At 35.6% G+C, this 21,908-nt stretch overlaps 1 protein-coding gene across 1 annotated transcript in view; it reads right to left on the reverse strand.

Annotated features, from left to right (window-relative positions):
* Positions 1–20,582, reverse strand: part of MYO1H (myosin IH) — a 372,029-nt gene extending 351,447 nt beyond the window's left edge. The window contains 1 exon segment of the mRNA XM_053702119.1: positions 20,475–20,582. Within this exon segment, the coding sequence (XP_053558094.1) occupies positions 20,475–20,486 (12 nt within the window). The 5' untranslated portion in view covers positions 20,487–20,582.
* Positions 20,583–21,908: the final 1,326 nt, after the last annotated feature.

Consider the following 21,908-nt stretch of genomic DNA (forward strand, 5'->3'; position numbering starts at 1 on the left):
TCCGCCTGCGGTTCGATACATTTTCATTTTAGACATGCTAGCATTAGTCTAGGTCACTGGTTTTAAAACCTGTCCTCATGCCTCCCTAACAGGCCAGGTTTTTGGGATTACCTTGGGTAAGAGCAGGTAAAATTACCATGTTTAATAAGCACCTGATTATTTCACTTGTGCTCTAGTTTAGATATCCTCAAAATGTGGCTTGTTAGAGAGGCCTGAGGACAGGTTTGAAAACCAGTGGTCTAGGTATAATGTTTGATTCATTAAAGGGACAGTCTACACCAAAAATTTTCTTATTTAAAAAGATAGATAATCCCTTTATTACCCATTCCCCGTTTTTGCATAACCAACACAGTTATATTAATATACTTTTTACCTCTGTGATTACCTTGTATCTGAGCCTTTGCAGACAGCCTCCTTATCTAAGTGCCTTTGACAGACATGCAGTGTAGTCAATCAGTGAAGACTCCTAAATAACTTCACGGGAGTGAGCACAATGTTATCTATATGACACATGTGAACTAGCACAGTATAACTGTGAAAAACTTTCAAAATGCTCTGAGCTAGGAGGAGGTTTTCAACTGTTTAGAAATCAGTTTGAGCCTAGCTAGGTTTAGCTTTTCAAAAATACCACCAAGGGAACAAAGCAAATTTGATGATAAAAGTAAATTGGAAAGTTGTTTAAAATTGCATGCCCTATCTAAATCATGAAAGTTTAGTTTTGACTTTACTGTCCCTTTAAGCAGAGACACCATTGATTCACTATGTTGTGCAGATCCTTCACTTTGGTATGTTATGTCATGCAGAAATTAACCATTACAGCTATAATAATTAAAATAAATCAGATTAATAGAATTTAATGTGAAATTGGAAATGTATTTTATAGTTATCTGTATCTGCTTAATTCATCATTAGAACATGTTAAAAAGCAGTAATGGCAGCAGGAGTGGACTGAGACCAATCAGGGTCCCCATGCCCCCACCGCCTCCTATGCCCCAACTTAAACCCACCACCAGCCTGCCTCGCCCCCACCAGGGCCAGGTTCCCCAACATTAAGAGCCAGAAACACCATACTCCAGTACCTCCTCCTTTGTCTGCTTGTGTAATCGTGAGATTAATAGCTGATTTTAAGTCTTTTAATATTTTGTTTTCTTAAGGAGACAACGTAACCACAGCACAAGGCTAAAAATCCTCTTTAGACGGAATCTACCCCATGTATAAACCCCCTGGGGAGTTAGAAAATTATTTAAATTGCAACTACTTCCTCATAGTTAATATTGATCACCACAGATTACCGATTTTGTATTCTAAGTGGGGAATCTTTCTCAAACCTTAACATAGCTTTTATTAAAATATTCAATAAGGTACCTTCTTCTATCCTTATATTTCTATACCCATTCCATCATAGTAGGTACATCCCCTCTTCCCACTGGAAATATGCCTGAGTAGGGTGCCGCATATATAAGCTGTGCATTAATGTGAAAAGGTTTGGTTTGGGCCCTTGAGTTGAAAACTTCATAATACTCGGTTTATACAGTTTTGTTATGTTTTTATATTATTCCTATATCTCTTTTCATATAAAAATCAAGGACCCAAAAGTGGCGAACTGTTGCTATCAGGGACAAAAAAATGAGGATTGTTGCCTTAGATGTACAATAATGTTTTCTGAGCACAGCTTGTATTTGTCTTTTGCTTTCCTTTATGACAGAATAATTGTTTTGTACAATTCCTCAATAAAAATTATTAAAAAAAATAAATAATAATAATAAAAAAATATATGGAAACATAGAATTTTAGATTTAGCAGCAGATACGAACCAGAACACCAACGAGTCTGTCCATATATCCTTCTGAAGTGTAAACGTATGATTTCTTAGAATATCAGATACCAGGTATTCTTAAATTCCATTACAGTATTTGTTCCTACCACAAAAGGAAAAAAGAAGCAGGACTGCACCGCAGAGTGTAGATAAAAATGGAAAAAACCTTTATTCAGCAAAACAGCAAACACTGTGACAGACAGACATGGAGGCTGCAAACAGTCTGGCGCGTTTTTCGCCCCATAGTGCTACTTAATTATAGTCCCCTTAAATAGGACAAAATGTATACACCTGATGTCAATAAGTAGCAAATGTGAACACATTTAAAAACAAAGATCAACACAACTTGAATTTTCATATCTCTCCTTTCCCTCTATGATGCATAATACAAGTGGAAACCAGATAGCAGTCCTGTGATTAATATGTAGTCTAATGTTCCCCCTAGTTCGTATTAATGTATATTTATAAAGCAATCATTATAATCCAATGGAGCTATTAGCCCTAAACAAAGTAGCTAATGTCCCATCCCATATTTAGACCTAATGGTGATCTTGTCCTTAATTTAAAGATCCAATATAACTCTTTTTTATCTAAGATTTTATATTTATTACCTCCTCTTAGTGGAACTTTTGCTACATCAATTGTTTTGATGGAAATATGCCCTACATGAGTAAAATGCACATTATTGAAATGCTTTGCCACCATAGAGTCAACATTATAATTTTTCACATCATTGAAGTGCTCTCTTGCACGGACGTGTAAAAGATCTAGTTGTTTTGCCAACATATTGAAAGTGGCAAAATTTGCATTCCAATAAGTAAACCACGAATGTGGTCTTACAGTTAGCATAGAAATTTATTTTTTATACCTGCTGATCAACTGTGGATCTAAAATCTTTGGCTACATCAATCATATTACACGTGAGGCAGTTTCTACCCCCACATTTATAATTGCCTTTAGCCCTTAGCCACATACTTCTATCAAACCCTGTTCTTTTTACAATACTAGGTGAAAGTTTTGTGGCCAAGGTCACAGGTTTATTAGATACAAACCTGCAGGAGTTAATGCATTCTTTAAGGATATTGTCGCCTGCCAAAATTGATAAATTTCTCCTCTGAATTCTGACTATGTCAGGAAATTGTTTGGTATTTTCATTGGTAAACAAAATATCTCCCTGGGGTATCCCTTTACTTTTCTTTGGAGTGTTCAAAATCATACTTCTTCAAAGCTATCTCATTCCTTACTTTCTGTAGTTCAATTGCATTGTACCCCCTGGCTTCTAGCTTAGTGCATAATTCATTTGATTGCTGACTATATATTGTATCATCCTTAGTGTTTCTCCTAAGTCTGATAAATTGTCCTCTTGGGATTGCTCGTCTGGATGACAGGACAGCATGCAAAATCGTACCACCTCTACTGGAAGTCCATCCATAAATCAACCTAAGTCACTGGTTTATAGACAGGACTGCAGTACATTGTAATGCAACCCCCTCTGGCAGTCCAGGGATTAAGGCAATGTATTACATAGCAGCGCCACTCACAAACAGTCACAGTTTAACCATAAAAACAATAAAACAATATGCAAAGAGCACTCAGGAGCAGCAGTGCAAGGAAGGGACTAAAGACAGATACGTGACAGGATAAAAAATAAGGATGCCCCCGTATCTGGACAGTTTTTCTTCAGATGGGCCACAATGTGGGCCAATTATGCTTTCAGATTAAAGATTAAAACATCAAGAAGAGGGAGTGATAGAGAGTCTCTTTTGAAAAAAAAGAGAAATGCATTGGATTAAACACCATGGGCCAGATTATAAGTGGAAAGCTATTTAAGGGCTTGTTTCCAATGAGCCGTTAAAAATGGAACTGTAAGCTACTGATGCAGCCGACAGCCAAAAGTAATTTACGTCTCCATTTTAGTACCAGGTTTCCATTGAAAAGGTTTCTGCTTTGCGAGCGGTAGCTCTTTTTGTGTAGGTGTAAGTTAGCGTTGGGTTAACGCTTCCACCCGATGCTGGATTTCTAAAACATTAACAGGTTACTATGGTAACCTAACCTTACACTACACTTGATCACTTGTATGCGGCTCCATATATTTTTACCCGTCGCTCTCTGTTAGAATAAAATCAAACACCTAATGCATGTGCGATATCTACCTCTCAACCGCAACCCCCCCCACCGCAATAACTAATGTATTAACCCCAAATTTCAGTAGGTCTCATCCTATTGGCTGATTTGAATTTGAAGAATCAAATCAGCCAATAGGGATGCAAAGGACACCATATTTAATCGTGTACCTTGAATTCACTATTCAGTGTACGGCGGCGATTTTACGGAGAAGATCCTCCATGCTCCATGGTTCCGGGGGGTCGACGGTCTTCAGTTCTGCGGTCACCGGTCTTCAGTTCCGCGGCCCTGGATGAAGATAGAAGAGGTCGCCGTTTGGAAGAAGACTTCACCGCCGGACTTCAGGAACCGTGAGTACCTATCTGGGGGATAGAGTTAGGCTTTTTTTTATTTTTTTTATTTTTTAGATTAGGAATTTGGGCACTGAAAAAGAGCTGAATGCCCTTTTAAGGGCAATGCCCATACAAATGCCCCTTTAGGGGCAATGGGTAGTTTAGGATTTTTTAGTGTTAGTTTTTTTATTTTGGGGGGTTTGGTGGGTGGGGGGTTTTACTGTTAGGGGGAACTTAGTTTTTTTAAAGGTAAAAAAGCTGTTTAACTTAGGGCAATGCCCTACAAAAGGCCCTAGTAATTAGATTAGGGGTGTTTTTATTTTCGGGGGGCTTTTTTCTTTTCATAGGGATTAGGATAATTTTTTTTATTTTTGATAATTTTGTTTATTATTTTATGTAATATTAGACTTTTTTATTTTCTGTAATTTTTGCGTAATTTAAACTTTTTTTGTAATTTTTTTTAAGCAATGTTAGCTTTTTTAATTGTAATTTAGGATTATTTTAATTTATGTAATGGGGTTAATTTAGGGGGTATTAGGTTAGGGGGCTTAGTGATTAGTTATTTGCGTTGTGGAGTTTGGCGGTTTAGGGGTTAATACATTTATTAGGTTAATTGTGAGGTGGGTTAATGGCTGATTAGGGGTTAATAGATAGTTTGCATTGTGGGGGCATTGCGGATTAGGGGTTAATAGATTTAATAGATAGTTTGCTTTGTGGGGGGATGGCGGTTTAGGGGTTAATAACTTTGATAGATACTTTGCGGTATGGGGGTTAACGGATTAGGGGTTAATACATTAGTTATTGTGGTTCGGGGTTGCAGTAGAGAGGTAGATATCACTCAGTCGTTAGGTGTTTGATTTTATTCTAATAGTGAGCGACGGGTAAAATATATGGCGCTGTACTTGTATGTGGCGCCGCATATGAGATCGAGTGTAGTGTAAGGTCGGGTTACCATAGTAACCTATTAAGGTTTTAGAAATCCGGCATCGGGTGGAAGCGTTAACACAACGCTAACTTACACCTACACGAAAAGAGCAACCGATCACAAAGCGGAAACCTTTTCAATGGAAGCCTGGTACTAAAATGGAGCCGTAAATTACTTTTAGCTGTTGCCCGCATCAGTAACTTACTGCTCCATTTTTAACGGCTTAATGAAAACGAGCCCTTAGAATATTGCATGCGCGTTCACGCATTCCACATAGAAGTCGATAGAGCAAAAAAAGTGGAAAAAAACCTAACACCTTACTCTCGCAAAAACCCAATCACATATTCTCAGGTGTGCTAAAAAAATTACTGTGTACATATGTATTTATGTGTATATATGTCTGTAAATACATATATATACATATAAAAACATAAATACATATTTATACATATATAGACATATATATATACAGTATATACACTTAAATACATATATACACATATAAATACATAAATACATATTTATACATATATAGACATATATATATACAGTATATACACTTAAATACATATATACACATATAAATACATAAATACATATTTATACATATATAGACATATATATATATATACAGTATATACACTTAAATACATATATACACATATAAATACATAAATACATATTTATACATATATAGACATATATATATATACAGTATATACACTTAAATACATATATACACATATAAATACATAAATACATATTTATACATATATAGACATATATATATACAGTATATACACTTAAATACATATATACACATATAAATACATAAATACATATTTATACATATATAGACATATATATATATACAGTATATACACTTAAATACATATATACACATATAAATACATAAATACATATTTATACATATATAGACATATATATATATATATATATATATATATATATATACAGTATATATATATATATATATACACACTTAAATACATATACATCTCTAGACATGTATATGTATGTATCTCTGTCTGACTTTTCTTTATCTAACACCTGAGATTTTATATCTTTGACTCCTTATAACTTTTGTGTGCAATATTTTTTTTAAATAATTTTTTAGATAGTGTTATTATGAGTGTAACTTTACTTTGTAATGTATTTTTGATGTGTTTTGTGGCACTTTTTAGTTTTGTGAAATAGTTAACCAGAGCTCTGAAATCGCGGTAATCATTCTAGCATAAATTACAATTGCGCTTAAGTGATTGCGTTTACTTTCAACTCGTAATACGATTCATAAGCTCGACTAACACACGTGATAAACCCCTTTTTGCTCGCATGCAAACGTTTGCGCTCCACACGTAATCTGTATTCAAAAGAGATGAATTGAGATTTTGATTGGTCTGTGTTCTGGTGAAAATTTGCAATTATGATGAATTATGATGTGTATATTAATGATAGATTGTGGCCAACAACTGTTTTATTCAATTTTAACTTTTATGATTTTAATATAGGTATATTTTAAATGATTTTGTATGTAATACAATTTCCTTTATGAGGTGATATATGAAAAGTGTATAATCACATTTGCTAGTATTAATATGATTGACCACTAGGTGGGGCAATTGTATTGGAATGAGATTTTCGTGCCCTATAAGTGTGGAATTGGTTAGTATGGAATAATCATGAATAAGGGCATGTATTAAGCCTGAAATGTTGTTGATTTTGGACCCTATGATGGATTAATAAAGTTTTGTATTATTTGCATTTAAACAGTTGCAGTTGTCATAATGCATATCATGTGTGTCCCATAGTTAATGTCCCTATTACATAAAAACGAAATGGCTCAGACAGAGTATGACATTTTTCCGTATGTAAACCACATTAGAACAGTTACATAGACAATGCACATTCAGATTTAGCTGTGTTGTTTTGTGTAATGTCCCCAGTGGTTGTTGTATCACCGTATCTTACTAATTAGCAGGTTATTAAAGGGATAGCCAGTGTGCATAGCTCCTTACTGGGAAGTGTGCATATGCAACTGGCTGGCTTTTTTACAAGACTGGCACCTGCACTTGTTCTTAAAGAGACACAAAAGGTCAAATTCAACTTTTATGGTTCAGAGTGTTTTCAGTTTACTTCTATTTTTACATGTACTTCTTTTCTTGGTATCCTTTGTTGTAAAGCATACCTAGGTAGGCTGAGGAGCAACAAAACACTAGTGGGTAATTGGCGGCTACACATGTATGCTTTTCATCATATCTGTTCAGCAAACTCCCGTAGTGTATTTTTTCTACTGTAGCTGACTTTAATTATGTGTTTAATATATTTGCAGGGGCTAAACACAGTTATATAAAAGAAACAGTGCAATAATAAAATGTTCTAACATGCTCTAAAAGACACTAGGCTACTGTATGTTTAACCCCCAAAAAAGGTTAAACACACAGTAGAAATACTGCTTGCAACTTCCAGAGTCCAATCAGCAGCGTTTTCCGCTCAGGACCAAGCAGTATTTCTACTATGTATTTAACCCTCTTTTCTAGGGTTAAATGCACAGTAGTCTAGAGTTGGTAGTCTTAAAATGATATGCTCTAACAGAATGGAAAACCAAGCGTACAGTTTTAGTTTCCATAAAGCAAAGGGCACTGCCATATTGTATCCTAGGTTTTAGTCTCACCTGAGGCCATTTAATGGCTGTGTAGATTGTAGCACTATTAAAGGGACAGTAAAATCAAAATTAATCTTAAAGGGTCATTCCAGTCAAAATGTAACTGCACATAGATGAATTACATATTTGAATAGAAAAATAATTGCAATATACACGTACTGGCAAAAATGCTTCTAGTAAAAGTTATTACTGTTTTAGTGTTAACATTTGTCTCTGCACGTGCATGTGATGCATAGCTAGATATTGTCAGTGCACCAGCATTTTAAATACTGCAGCTGCTAAGATCACCAGTAAGGCTTGTATCATGTCAGCAATTAACAAATTAAGTCATTACCAGATGTTTCAAGCACCTTAGGCTCTCTGAGCAAGTGCTGTATTTATAATGCTGGTGCACGGTGCATACTTAAATACACTTTTGAAACAGCTATTGCTTTTATTAGAAGCATTTTTGCTAATACATGTATATTACACAAATGCTTCTATGCAAAACTGAAATGCATCCACGTGTATTCCAATTTTGGCTGGAATGTCCCTTTAAATGGATTGGAAAGATTATGATATTTTAAACAACTTTCCAATTTACTTCTGTTATCAATTTTGCTTAGTTCTCTTGATATCCTTTGTTAAAAAGTAAATCAAGGTGCGCTCAGGTGTGAGCAGGTGTCTATAGCCATCTGGTAGCAGGGTTTATAAAAATGTTTATAGCAATGTAAGACAGAGTTGTAAACACATCTGCCATAGAATGCTACAGACTCTCTATGGCAGCAGAGTTTGCAACTAGATATAACATGGTTTTAAATATTCTTGCAAACACTGTTGCCAGATAGCTAATGCCACATGCACGCTCCTGAGCTCACCTAGGATTAATCTTTGACAACAGATACCAAGAGAATTATGGACGATTGATAATAAAAGTAAAAAAGTATAAAATTGCATGTGCTATATGAAATATGAAAGTTTAATTTTGGCCTTACTGTCCTTTTATGTCTGGAGTCTGTATTTTCATTTTTAACAGGAATTAGAAATCCTAAAATCTATGAATTACAGCAAAAGGGGATATTGCAAAGGTTTTTTTTTTTCTTTTACTTAATAATTAAAACTTTTTTTTCTTGAAATCTCAAGCACCATTAAAAACAGTAGAATATCATATTCAATAAATGCATAATAAAAAGACTACGCACAATCACTGAACTTCAAATGAGTAGTAACATTTTTTTCTGACAAATTTCAAAGTTGATTCAATTTTCCAACCCCTTGCATAATGTGACAGCCATAAGCCAATCACAAAACACATATACGTTATGCTGTGAACTCTTTCACATACTCAGTAGGAGCTGGTGCCCCAGAACGTGTGCATAGAAAAAAGATATTGGTATTGGAAGTTAATTGGAAAGTTGTTTACATTGGTGTGCTATCTGAATTAATTGTGTGCTATCTGAATTAATTGTGTGCTATCTGAATTAATTGTGTGCTATCTGAATCAATTGTGTGCTATCTGAATCAATTGTGTGCTATCTGAATTAATTGTGTGCTATCTGAATCAATTGTGTGCTATCTGAATTAATTGTGTGCTATCTGAATTAATTGTGTGCTATCTGAATCAATTGTGTGCTATCTGAATTAATTGTGTGCTATCTGAATTCTGAATTAATTGTGTGCTATCTGAATTAAAACATTATTTTGACTTAAAGGGACAGTCAACACTAAAATGCGTTATTGTTTAAAAATATAGATAACACCTTTACTACCCATTCCCTACCTTTGCACAACCAACATTGTTACATTAATATACTTTATAACATTTAAACCTCTAAATGTCTGCCTGTTTCTAAGCCACTACAGACAGCCTCTTATCACATTCTTTTTTATTTGTTTTTCACAACAGGCAACTGCTAGCTCATATGGGCCATATAGATAACATTGTGCTCTCTCCGGTGGCTAGTGGATGACACTGCACTAATTGGCTAAAATGCAAGTCAATAGATAATAAATAAAAAGTCATGTGATCAGGGGCTGTCAGAAGGGGCTTAGATACAAGGTAATTACAGAGGTTAAAAGTAACTATACTATAATTGTGTTTGTAAGCGTCCGTCGCCATCGGCAGTTGCGCACGCATCCTCAAAGGAATGTTGGATGCGCGTGCAGCTGCCTCGCAGTGACAGACAGCTTCAGGAGCTCCAACTCTCAGCTGTAACATAACAGCTGAGAGCTGGAGCTTCAGGCATCTGCCGCATATGGAGCTGGAGCGTGATCGGTGCTGCGCCTCCATATGAGGCCAGATGTCTGATCGTGTTAGACGGTGACACTGTGTGTGTCACCGTCTGTAACGATCTTCTGCTGGTGCCGGTGGGAGGTGTGAGCGGGTGGCGGGTGGGCGGGTCAGCAGGGAAGGGGAGGCAGTGGTAGTGCACCAATTAAAAAAAAGAACAGGGGGAGAGAGAAAAGAGAGGGGGAGAGAGCAAAAGAGAGAGGGGGAGAGGGAGAGCAAAAGATAGGGGGGGAGAGAGCAAAAGAGAAGGGGGAGAGATCAAAAGAGAGGGGGAAAGGGAGAGCAAAAGAGAGGGGAGAGAGAGAGCAAAAGAGAGGGGCAAAGAGAGGGGGAGAGAGAGAGAGCAAATGAGAGCTGGAGAGAGAGAAAAGAGAGGGGAGAGAGAGAGCAAAAGAGAGGAGAGAGAGAGAGCAAAAGAGAGGGGAGAGAGAGAGCAAAAGAGAGGGGAGAGAGAGAGCAAAAGAAGGGAGGGAGCAAAAGAGAGGGGAGAGAGAGCAAACGAGAGGGGAGAGAGAGCAAAAGAGAAGGGGGACAGAGCAAAAGACAAGGGGGAGAGAGAGCAAAAGAGAAGGGGGAGAGAGCAAAAAAGAAGGGGGGCAGAGAGCAAAAGAGAAGGGGGTGAGAGCAAAAGAGAAGGGGGGAGAGCAAAAGAGAAGGGGCTGAGAGCAAAAGAGGGGGGAGAGAGCAAAATAGAGGGGAGAGGGAGAACAAAAGAGAGAGGAGAGAGAGAGCAAATGAGAGGGGGGAGGGAGAGCAAAAGAGAGGGGAGAGCAAAAAAGAGGGGGGAGAGAGCAAAAGAGGGGGGAGAGAGCAAAAGAGAGGGGGAGAGAGAGAGCAAAAGAGAGCTGAAGAGAGAGCAAAAGAGAGGGGAGAGAGAGAGCAAAAGAGAGGGGGAGAGAGAGCAAATGAGAGGGGAGAGAGAGAGCAAAAGAGAGGGGGAGAGAGAGCAAATGAGAGGGGAGAGAGAGAGCAAAATAGAGGGGGGAGAGAGAGAGAGCAAATGAGAGGGAAGAGAGAGAGCAAATGAGAGGGGAGAGAGAGCAAAATAGAGGGGGGAGAGAGCAAAAGAGAGGGGGGAGAGCGCAAAAGAGAGGGGGAGAGAGAGCGCAAAAGAGAGGGGGAGAGCGCAAAAGAGAGGGGGAAAGAGAGTGCAAAAGAGAGGGGGAGAGAGCGAGCAAAAGCGAGGGGGAGAGAGCGAGCAAAAGAGAGGGGGAGAGAGCGAGCAAAAGAGAGGGGGAGAGAGAGAGCAAAAGAGAGGGGGAGAGAGAGAGAGCAAATGAGAGCTGGAGAGAGAGCAAAAGAGAGGGGAGAGAGAGCAAAAGAGAGGGGAGTGAGAGAGCAAAAGAGAGGGGAGAGAGAGAGCAAAATAGAGGGGAAATAGAGAACAAAATAGAGGGGGGGAGAGAGACAGCAAAAGAGAGGGAAGAGGGGGGAGAGAGAGCACAAGAGGGGGGGAGAGAGAAAAAGAGGGGGGAGAGAGAGCAAAAGAGAGGGGGGAGAGAGAGCAAAAGAAAGGGGGGAGAGAGAGCAAAAGGGGTGGTGAAAGAATCCACCTGGATGGCAGGGTGGTGAAAGAATCCACCTGGATCCAGATGGATTCCGAAAATGGCAGGTTGGTGAAAGAATCCACCTGGATGCAGCGTAAGCTGCATCCAGGTGGATTCTTTCACCACCCTGCCATTTTTTTAATTCACCTGGATGCAGCATAATATTAGTTATTTTTCTTCTGCCCCTTCTTTGATGCTCATTCATCGAGGAAGAATGCTCGTTTTTTGTAGCTTATCTTTGTTCTTTTTAGCACACTTATTTCAATTGCACTTTAAATTATTTTACTTTTCTTATAAATCTGTATATACCTTTTTTGTTATTTATTTAATTATTATTCTTCAGGTTCCGCACCTTGCTGTGGGTGATTTCTAACCCTAGATACAGCTATTACGGCAAGAAAAATAAATGTTTCCATTTTCCCTCCAGACAAACAAGATCGTTCTTTTTTTCACTACCTCGCAATCTACAAATTGGCGAGATTAAAAACAGTAAATATTACATGCGCCAGTTTTCATAAATATATAAAAACTGCAAATATATACGGGCATTTTAAAATGCCAATTGAGATTAATACAAGAATTAGGCATTTCCATATAACTTATTCGCATATATCAAAGACTTGCGAATGGTCATAAGTCAATTTGTTTGCACATATGAAAAGTTGTGACTTTATTGGCGCATAACCTTTCATAAATATGGCGATATCATTTGTGAGGTTTTTGTTTGACAAAAAAAAATAAAAGTGTTCTGCTATGCAATTTCACAATGAGATGGATATTTACTCACTACTACAATAGAGTAAAATGAATACACGATATGTCATGGATCTTACTAACTAAGGCTAGATTACAAGTGTCACGCTAAATTTCAAGTTGAAAGTAAACATGTCCATTCGAGCGCAATCAAATTTAACATGCCGAGTTAGCGTGACTGAAGACCTTCGGCGTAAAGTGTTAGATAAAAATAAAAGTTGCACCAAACACAACATAAATACATTACATAAACACTATCTGCTAAAAGTCATAAAAATATTACAGATATTTATAAAGTTCAAATGTATATGGCCATGTATTTGACTGCAAAGGGCTATAATATGTATGTGTCTAACTAATTCTATAATAATGTGTTTTACTGTGTATTTACTGTAAATATTTAACATTCCAATGTTCTTTATATAGGTGTAAATCGTATTTGTATTTTTAAATTGATTTTCCTATATATATATATCTGTTTATATTCATATAAATACAGGTAGCCCTCAGTTTACGCAGGGGTTAGGTTCCAGGAGGAATGGTTGTAAATCGAAACCATTGTAAATTGAAACCCAGTTTATAATGTAAGTCAATGGGAAGTGAGGGAGATAGGTTCCAGGCCCCTCTCAAAATTGTCATAAGTAACACCTAATACATTATTTTTAAAGCTTTGAAATGAAGACTTTAAATGCTAAAAAGCATTATAAATCTAATAAAATAATAACACAACACAGAATATATAATTAAACTAAGTTAAATGAAGAAAAACATTTGCTAAACAACATTATAAATCTAATAAAATAATCACACAACACAGACTTCACTTACATTTTTCTGCAAACAGTTCTTTCTATGCATTCCAATCTGGACTGATTTATAGACAGGAAGATCTTGTTCCTTTGAAATCTGCTCGATAGCTCAGGTCTGGTTAAACTGATTAATTTCAGCTTGCTTGGCTTTGCTGCAACACAAGCAGACAGCTCCACCTACTGGCTATTTTAATAAATGCACTGCTTCTCAATGCTTTTCAATAGCAGTCACATGACTAGAAAAAAAAGGTTGTTATTCTGAAATGGTGTAAATTGAACCGTTGTAAAACGAGGGCCACCTGTATAGATATATATGTAACATTAACATTATTAGATATATATATAAAAATATATATTTAAAAATAAATTTTAAAAAAATTCTATGTTAAAAATATAGGAATGTAAAATATGCGTAATATATTTACGCAAATTAAGTCTAATGAAGTCTATTGGGAGAATAAGTTAATGCAGTCGCAATATCCATAGTTAGCGTGCGTCGGATTTCGCTCACATGGAAACGTTTTACTTTCAAATTGTAATATGCTTGCTAACCTGCAAAAGAGCTAAATAGCGCAATAGCGCACCACTTATAATTTGGTCCTAAATCTATATTTAATAGAAAAAATGTTATTTACATGGGAAGACATAGGGGTAGATTTATTATGCTGCGGAAGCAGCCGTTTTTGCGCAAACCTTCAGGCTCGCCGGAAACAAAAGTTAAGAAACAGCGGTCGCAAGAGTGCTGCTCCTTAACTCATCCGCCACCTCTGAAGTGGCGGACAGCAATCATCCCGATCGGATATGATCGGGATGATTGACACCCCCTGCTAGCGGCCGATTGGCCACGAATATGCAGGGGGCGGCATTGCACAAGCATTTCACTAGAAATGCTTGTGCAATGTTAAATTCCGACAGCGCATGCTGTCGGATTTTATCGATGTCAGGCGGACATGATCTGCTACAGCGTATAATGTCCGCCCGACACTTGATAAATCTACCCCATAATATTTATCTCTATAATGAAGCATTAAGCCTAAAACATTTTTTTTAAAACTCTTACCTATAAACCACTAGACATAGGCTCCATAAATTAGTCTTTCTATTACCAGTGCTGCAAATAATTAAATAAAAAAAACTGTGAATAAAAGGTATTTTTACTAAACCAAATTCTCCTTAGAACAAGGTTTTCACTTTGCTATTACAGCAGCAAGCTGTAATCGTATTGGGGCACATTCTGATCCATATAATATAACAGTGGTCATTTAATACATTTTTAGAAAACATCTGAATGAAAGCAAAACTATATTCTTTGTTGTAATCAATGTTAAAGGGACACTGAACCCAATTTTTTTTATTTCGTGATTCAGATAGAGCATGCAATTTTAAGCAACTTTCTAATTTACTCCTATTATCAATTTTTCTTCATTCTCTTGCTATCTTTATTTGAAAAAGAAGGCGTCTAAGCTATTTTTTGGGTTTAGGACCATGGACAGCACTTGTTTATTGGTGGATGAATTTATCCACCAATCACCACAAATGGGCAGGCATCTAAACTTACATTTCAAATAAAGATACAAAGAGAATGAAGACACTTTGATAATAGGATTAAATTAGAAAGTTGCTTAAAATTGCATGCTCTATCTGAATCACGAAAAAAAAAAAAAATAGGTTCAGTGTCCCTTTAATGACCAGTTTTTCAGTTAGATAAATACCACAAATGTGCATACACAGGATTTAACATAAAAAACCAGATATGTGCAAGGTGTCTATTCCTAAGCTTTAGATGAGATGTGGTGTCATGAAAAGACTTTTCTTAGAATTTTAAATCTTCAAACTATTGTAATCTATTCAAAAGCCAATAGGAAACTGTGTATCGGTTTCTAGTGGAATTTTATTATGTTACATTTGGCAATAAAAAGCAGATTTTTGCAGGTTTTTTTTAAACTTTTTTAAGTTCAGCAGCCTTTACCATTTCAAACTCATTTGACAGTTTTTGAGCGGTGTTTTGTGCTTGTTCAAATGACCTTTTTCAAGTTTAAAGATTTGGCAAATACTTTGTTTACGTTGATAAATTTAGTAATAATTTTGTTTTAAAAAAATGCTAAAATCGCACCAGTATTGTGTGTGTGTGTCAGTTTTATCATACTGCGCTTTAGCCAATTGTACAGTTACTCAGCCCATAGTTACATATATATTCTCGAGGTTAGATTTTATAACAGGAAATTCAAATACATTTCATCATATACATAAACAATTTCTCTATTATATTTCTCACTATATGAACACATTCTTAGTATGGTTTTGTCTTTAAGCTAAGTAGGACCAGAAAAATGTACACATTGGGCAACTAATATTACATTGTATCTTTGCATAATGTCTTTCAAAAGTGGTAAGGGAGAGTGAGTTAGTGAAAAAAAAAAAGAAAAATGAAGCGAGAAGAAACAATATTCAGATATTTTTATAGGCATATATAATAATTTGAACAGTTTTACTAATTAAATTGATGGCTCTTCTAATATTTTGGAATGCGCTAGAAAAGAAACAAAGGAAAAAAGGGCTAGAGGTTTGCAAATTATAATTTTGCTTGGCATTTCTGATGAATTAGAAGAAATGTGTTATTAGACTCAGTAGATTTAACAAACCTGCTACATAACATTAAACTGTAAGCCACTTAGGGTAGGGTCTGCCATCAGTAGTGTATTTATGTTTGTGCTGCCCTAGGCACTGGGAGATTTGCAGAGCTAACCCCTTATACTTACATGTGAAATTATTTTCCTTGTGTTTATATTTTCTGTGATAAAAAAAGTTTTGAACAAGCTTAAAAACTGTTGTATTGCTTAGCTCGGACATGTTTGAATGTATCTGTAAATCCCATCAGAATCTGTTAAAAATAAGTTTGGCTAGATGGTGGTTGCACTTTAATTTTCAAACAAATTAAAAAAAAAAAAAAAAAACTTTATATTGATAATTTGTGCTGGTGTTACTAGAAAAGGAGGGAAAGCATTCAACATTCAACAGGTTTTATAGCTGCCCTCTTGAAAACCTATTTTGCTGCCAAATCTCGTCTTTGATTCTTGTTTTGGAATGTCAGACCATCAGATCAGCTTTTCAAATCCACATTCCCCCCTCCCTCTCTCCATTACAAAGGCTCCCCCACAACAATTACCATGCTTGTGACGGATAACATTTTTTGTACTCTGTATAAAACGTTTTAACGCTGTACAATCCATTACACATATATTGCTGAATTTCTTTTGAGTAATTATTCATTAGAAAACATTTAATGTCGCTGTGGATTTCACACTGGGCAGTCTGCGGACAAAGACTTGGAGTAAGCCCATTACTGCGGGATCAGGGCTATTTCTTTCTCTCCCTCTCTTGCTCTCCCCATCTAATCTGAGAAAGTAGAAGAAGGAGGAGCTCACTGTTCACAAGAGGGCTGGGGGGGGGGGGGCTGCCTAAATTGTGCAGTTAACGGTCTAAGCACCCCCTGTGCGATCTGACACTCATTTCAAGATGATGTGGAACAATAGGGAATTGTTTGGGTCCTTCCTTTCTTGGTGAAGATACAGGCAGAGAGAGAGAGGGAGAGAGACGGTTCAATCCATGCCCCTATACAGTAATTCTCCTCATCTCTTCTGCTTTTCACGTCTACCTCTCTTCCCAACCTCTCTGTGGCCATGTTTAACGCAAGGAGACAGGTGAAAAGGTTCATTAAACGAATACCCTTCTGGAAGTCAGAATAAATCAGTTCACTGCTCTGTGTTGGATATTTAAAAAAAAAAAATCACCTCATAAAGCTTTCTCTACTTGAAAAAAAAGATAATTATCAAGTGCATGAGAAATTGAAAGAGAATAGACAGAAATGCTTAGTACTTACAATCCAACCATATTATATTATGTCTAAGGGTTTAAAAAGACAATTATATTTATAGAAATCAAATAACTATTTGATCTCTATAATTTAATATATGATTTTATACTGTATTTCTACTTTATTCTATGGCAAAATATTTAAGTGGAGTTAGTAAACTTCACTTTTTAATTCTAGTTGTAATTTGTGTTTGTGTTAATATGTTAAAAATATATAGGTTTAAAATGATTCAATAGCTGCAGCGATTCAATGGGAAATCATGGCACACATGGCAAAATAATCATCTTATATTCACTAATAATGCAAAGACATCTCCAGTTAAGCAAATCTCTTCAATCTATATATAATCTTATGGATCATATCCACTAATGTACAGAGAGAGATTATGTTAATATATTTCTTATTAATTATTAGTTATATTTTTAGGTCTTATTATTTAGAGATATTTTATCCCTTAAAAAACCCTCAATGAATATAGACCACTGTACTAATCCAGAAACAAACAGGCTTTATACACAACACGGTTACAAAGGCAAGTCATTTTATGAACAAGCTCACCTGCAAATTACTCAGCATTAATATTCATCAATACACAGTGAACATGAAGAAAAAAAAAGATTGTGCACACATTTCTGTATCTGTTTTTTAAACATTGTTCCAAAGAGGCAATTTGTTAAAGGGATAGGAAACCCAAACATTTTCTTTTGTGATTCAGACAGAACAAACCATTATAAAAATGTCCAATTTACTTCTATTATCAAATTTGCTCATTTCCCATGGTATTCTGTGTTGAAGAGATACCTAGGTAGGCATCTGGAGCACTACATAGCAGGGAATAGTGCTGCCATTTAGTGCTCTTGCAAATGCATAACATTCTTGCAAAACTGCTGCCATATAGTGCTATAGAAATGGGCCGACTCCTAAGCATTACATCCCTGCTTTTCAAAAAATGATACAAAGAGAATGTAGAAAAATTCATAATAGAAGTAAATTATAAAGTTGTTTAGAATTCCATGCTCTATCTGAATCATGAAAGAAGAAAAAAATCATATCTCTTTAATGTGACTCTGAACACAGATGTGCAGTCACAATTTAAAGGGACAGTCTAGGCCAAAATAAACTTTCATGATTCAGTTAGAGCTTGTAATTTTAAACAATTTTCCTTTACTTTTATCACCAATTTTGCTTTGTTCTCTTGGTATTCTTAGTTGAAAGCTTAACCTAGGAGGTTCATATGCTAATTTCTTAGACCTTGAAGGCCACCTCTTTTCAGAATGCATTTGAACAGTTTTTCACCACTAGAGGGTGTTAGTTCATGTATTTCATATATATAACACTATGCTCGTGCATGTGAAGTTATCTGGGAGCAGGCACTGATTGGCTAAACTGCAAGTCTGTCAAAAGAACTGAAATAAAGGGGCAGTTTGCAGAGGCTTAGATACAAGATAATCACAGAGGTTACAAGTATATTAATATAACTGTGTTGGTTATGCAAAACGGGGAATGGGTAATAAAGGGATTATCTATCTTTTAAAACAATAAAAATTCTGGTGTAGACTGTCCCTTTAATGTTTGTGCACTGAATTCATATGCTTACAATCATACAATAGCTGGATAACTTGTTCTTAAACCTGTAGTGAGAGGTTTGTTTTAACATAAGCCCTGGACTGAAGCAGTAGGACAACAGTACTGTGTTTAAAGATATTCAGACCTGGTATAGAGAAGAGAAGAACTTATCTCCTCTAATTTTGTTTATTCTGAATATTTTGCTGTGTTCTTGAACTATAAACAGCTTATTCTACATACAACCTTCAATTAAAGGGGCACTGAACCCAATTTTTTTCTTTTGTGATTCAGATAGAGCATGCAATTTTAAGCAACTTTCTAATTTACTCCTATAGTCATTTTTTCTTCATTCTCTTGCTATCTTTATTTGAAAAAGAATGCATCTAAGCTTTTTTTTTTGTTTCAGAACTCCGGACAGCACTTTTTTATTGGTGGATGAATTTATCCACCAATCAGCAAGAACAACCCAGGTTGTTCACCAAAAATGGGCCGGCATCTAAACTTACATTCTTGCATTTCAAATAAAGATACCAAGAGAATGAAGAACATTTTATAATAGGAGTAAATTAGAAAGTTGCTTAAAATTGCATGCTCTATCTGAATCACGAAAGAAAAAATTTGGGTTCAGTGTCCCTTTAGCATAATAAAAAATCTGGTATATTTTATTATTTATTTTGTATGTTTTATTGTTTTGTACATTTGTGAACATTTCGTTTTTTCCACTGCCCCCATGCAGAAACTCAGAACCCTATTCCTGCAACATTCTACACAGTGGCTGTCTGATCATAATATGACATATCTTTCCCTAACTGTCCAGAGCATAACAGATAAGATAAACAACACTCAAGACGCTTATCAAGGGGTATTTGAATGAACTGCAAGACTATGCTAATTTTCAACATTTTCATTTGCATATAGATCATTTACCATTAGTTCTTTATATATATATATATATATATATATATATATATATATATATATATATATATATATATATATATATATATATATATATATATATATATATATATATATATATATACTGTATGTATATATAAAAAAAAAATGTCCTTTAAAAAGGACCAGCTGGCAGTCAGAAGTGGCCCATACACTCTTTTTGAATTTAAGCTCAATCTCATGTTAAATGTGTTTTATTTCACTTTGAAAAAACCAACAGCCTTCCAACTCAAAAGACATCTAGATTACTTATGAAGACATTGGATCTTTATATGGTGAATAATAGGAAAATGACAGGTTCAAGTCACGAGCTAAAGTTATCACTTTATGGAAATCATGGCATGTGTACCTGTTAGTTATTTTTTTAAAGGGACATCGAAGCTGAAGTTAAACTTTCATGATTTAGCTAAAGTTTACAATCTAAAACAAATTTCCAATACTTGTATTACCAAATGTATTTCTTTATCTTGTAGGCTTCATTGAATCAGCATAGAGAGGCAGCCACAGGAATGTACATATGAGCTGAGTCCTATATGTGTAACATTGCTACAAATAAAACACTGCTGCCATATAGTGCGCACGGCACTAGCACACTCCTGAGCTGGGAAAGTCCTCATGGAAAGGAGCAACGTTGCAACAAAGGAAATATCTAACTGATGAAGGTTTCATTGTCATGTCATTTTAATACAATTGTATAAATGATATGTTCCAATGGGTACACCTTGCCTAGAAAGTCTGGCTGGAGGTATAACTTGGTAATACTTATTACAAACGGATGATTTACACCAGAAAGAAGGAAAAACGACACACTTAAATTACCTGATTTTGCATCTTCAACAGACAAATGTGATGATAGTATCCAATGAAGAACTGTTCTGTCTGGTCTTATTGTACCTCACAGCATTATTGTCTGCTCTGTTGCTGAGCTCACTTAATAATTCACACTTCAAGACTCCTGGGTCTTCATCCTGCTATACAAGTATCCACACTGCAACATAGACAAGATATGGTAACTGTAGCTTCTTCCTGATTGAGTTTCAACCAGTCTTGATCCTTCATTAAGGTCTGTTTCATTACAGAGTAATTACTCTCATTTGAGAAAAGAGAGAACACAAGGTTTGCCACATAAACAGCATTTGCTTATAGTTTATATTCTAAAAACTTGGGAGCCAAGAAGCCTAAATTAGTATTTTATAGCCTAGAAACATGCAACTTGACACATATAAAGAAAATAAATACTTGGGGCTGCCTTAGTAATTAAACAATTATTGCTTTCAGTGATAATCTGTTGAATTAAGAGATCTCAGGATCAGTAATCTTATATATTACCTTGTAACAGGTAATACCAATGTTATCAATAAAATGTTCAATACCATTTTATAAGTGCTGTTTGGATCAAAATGTCAAACTGGTGTAGAAACTCCTGTACTGCAAATAAAATACATTATGGGATTGGTATAATATTAAACATTTTATCAAATTAGCTGCCACAATTAAAAAAACATTATAAGACAACTAAAAAATAAATATATATATATATACAGGTATATATAAAACACAGAAAATGGTGCTTCATGGTGTAGTAATTAAAAATTAAAAGTCACAAAAACATCTAAGTGCTTTTCAGGCATGCTCAGTCTCCCAGCTAGTCAGGTCTCTGGTATACAGTTATTCTCACTTGTGATAATGCCATATCATATATAGCTTGACACACTATTTTGAGTAGCTTTTCTAAAGCATACAACATATAGCAGAAGATATAATAGAGATAGTACTTGTTCTATAAAAACAAGTTTTAGGCCAGAACAGTTCCTGATTCTTAAAGGGTAATAATTGTAACTCAATACATTTTTACCCCTAGCCAGAAAAAATAAATAAACAGGAAAAAATAGAAACATTATAGGTCAAAATGTTTTGAAGAGTTTTCCAAGTGGCAGTCAATGTCCCATGAGCTCAAGCTGAATTTATATTTTACTTCTTCTTTGTACTTCTTATATTTTACGTAAACATATATGGATATTAAAGTTCTTGTTTTCATTGTTAAATCTAAAATCAGACATTTTAAAGTGCATTATATAAATATATATATATATATATACTGTACAGGGGGAGTGGCACTCACCATCCAAACGACTGCCTGGTGCACTGCTGCTGTTGAAATGTACAGAGTCCTAGTATCCCAAACCTGGCCAAGGAAAAATGGTAATACCAATGAAGCAGGCAACACAGTGTCAAATGCAAATTGAAGCCTTT

The sequence above is a fragment of the Bombina bombina genome, chromosome 2, assembly GCF_027579735.1.
Source record: "Bombina bombina isolate aBomBom1 chromosome 2, aBomBom1.pri, whole genome shotgun sequence".
NCBI classification, from domain to species: domain Eukaryota; kingdom Metazoa; phylum Chordata; class Amphibia; order Anura; family Bombinatoridae; genus Bombina; species Bombina bombina.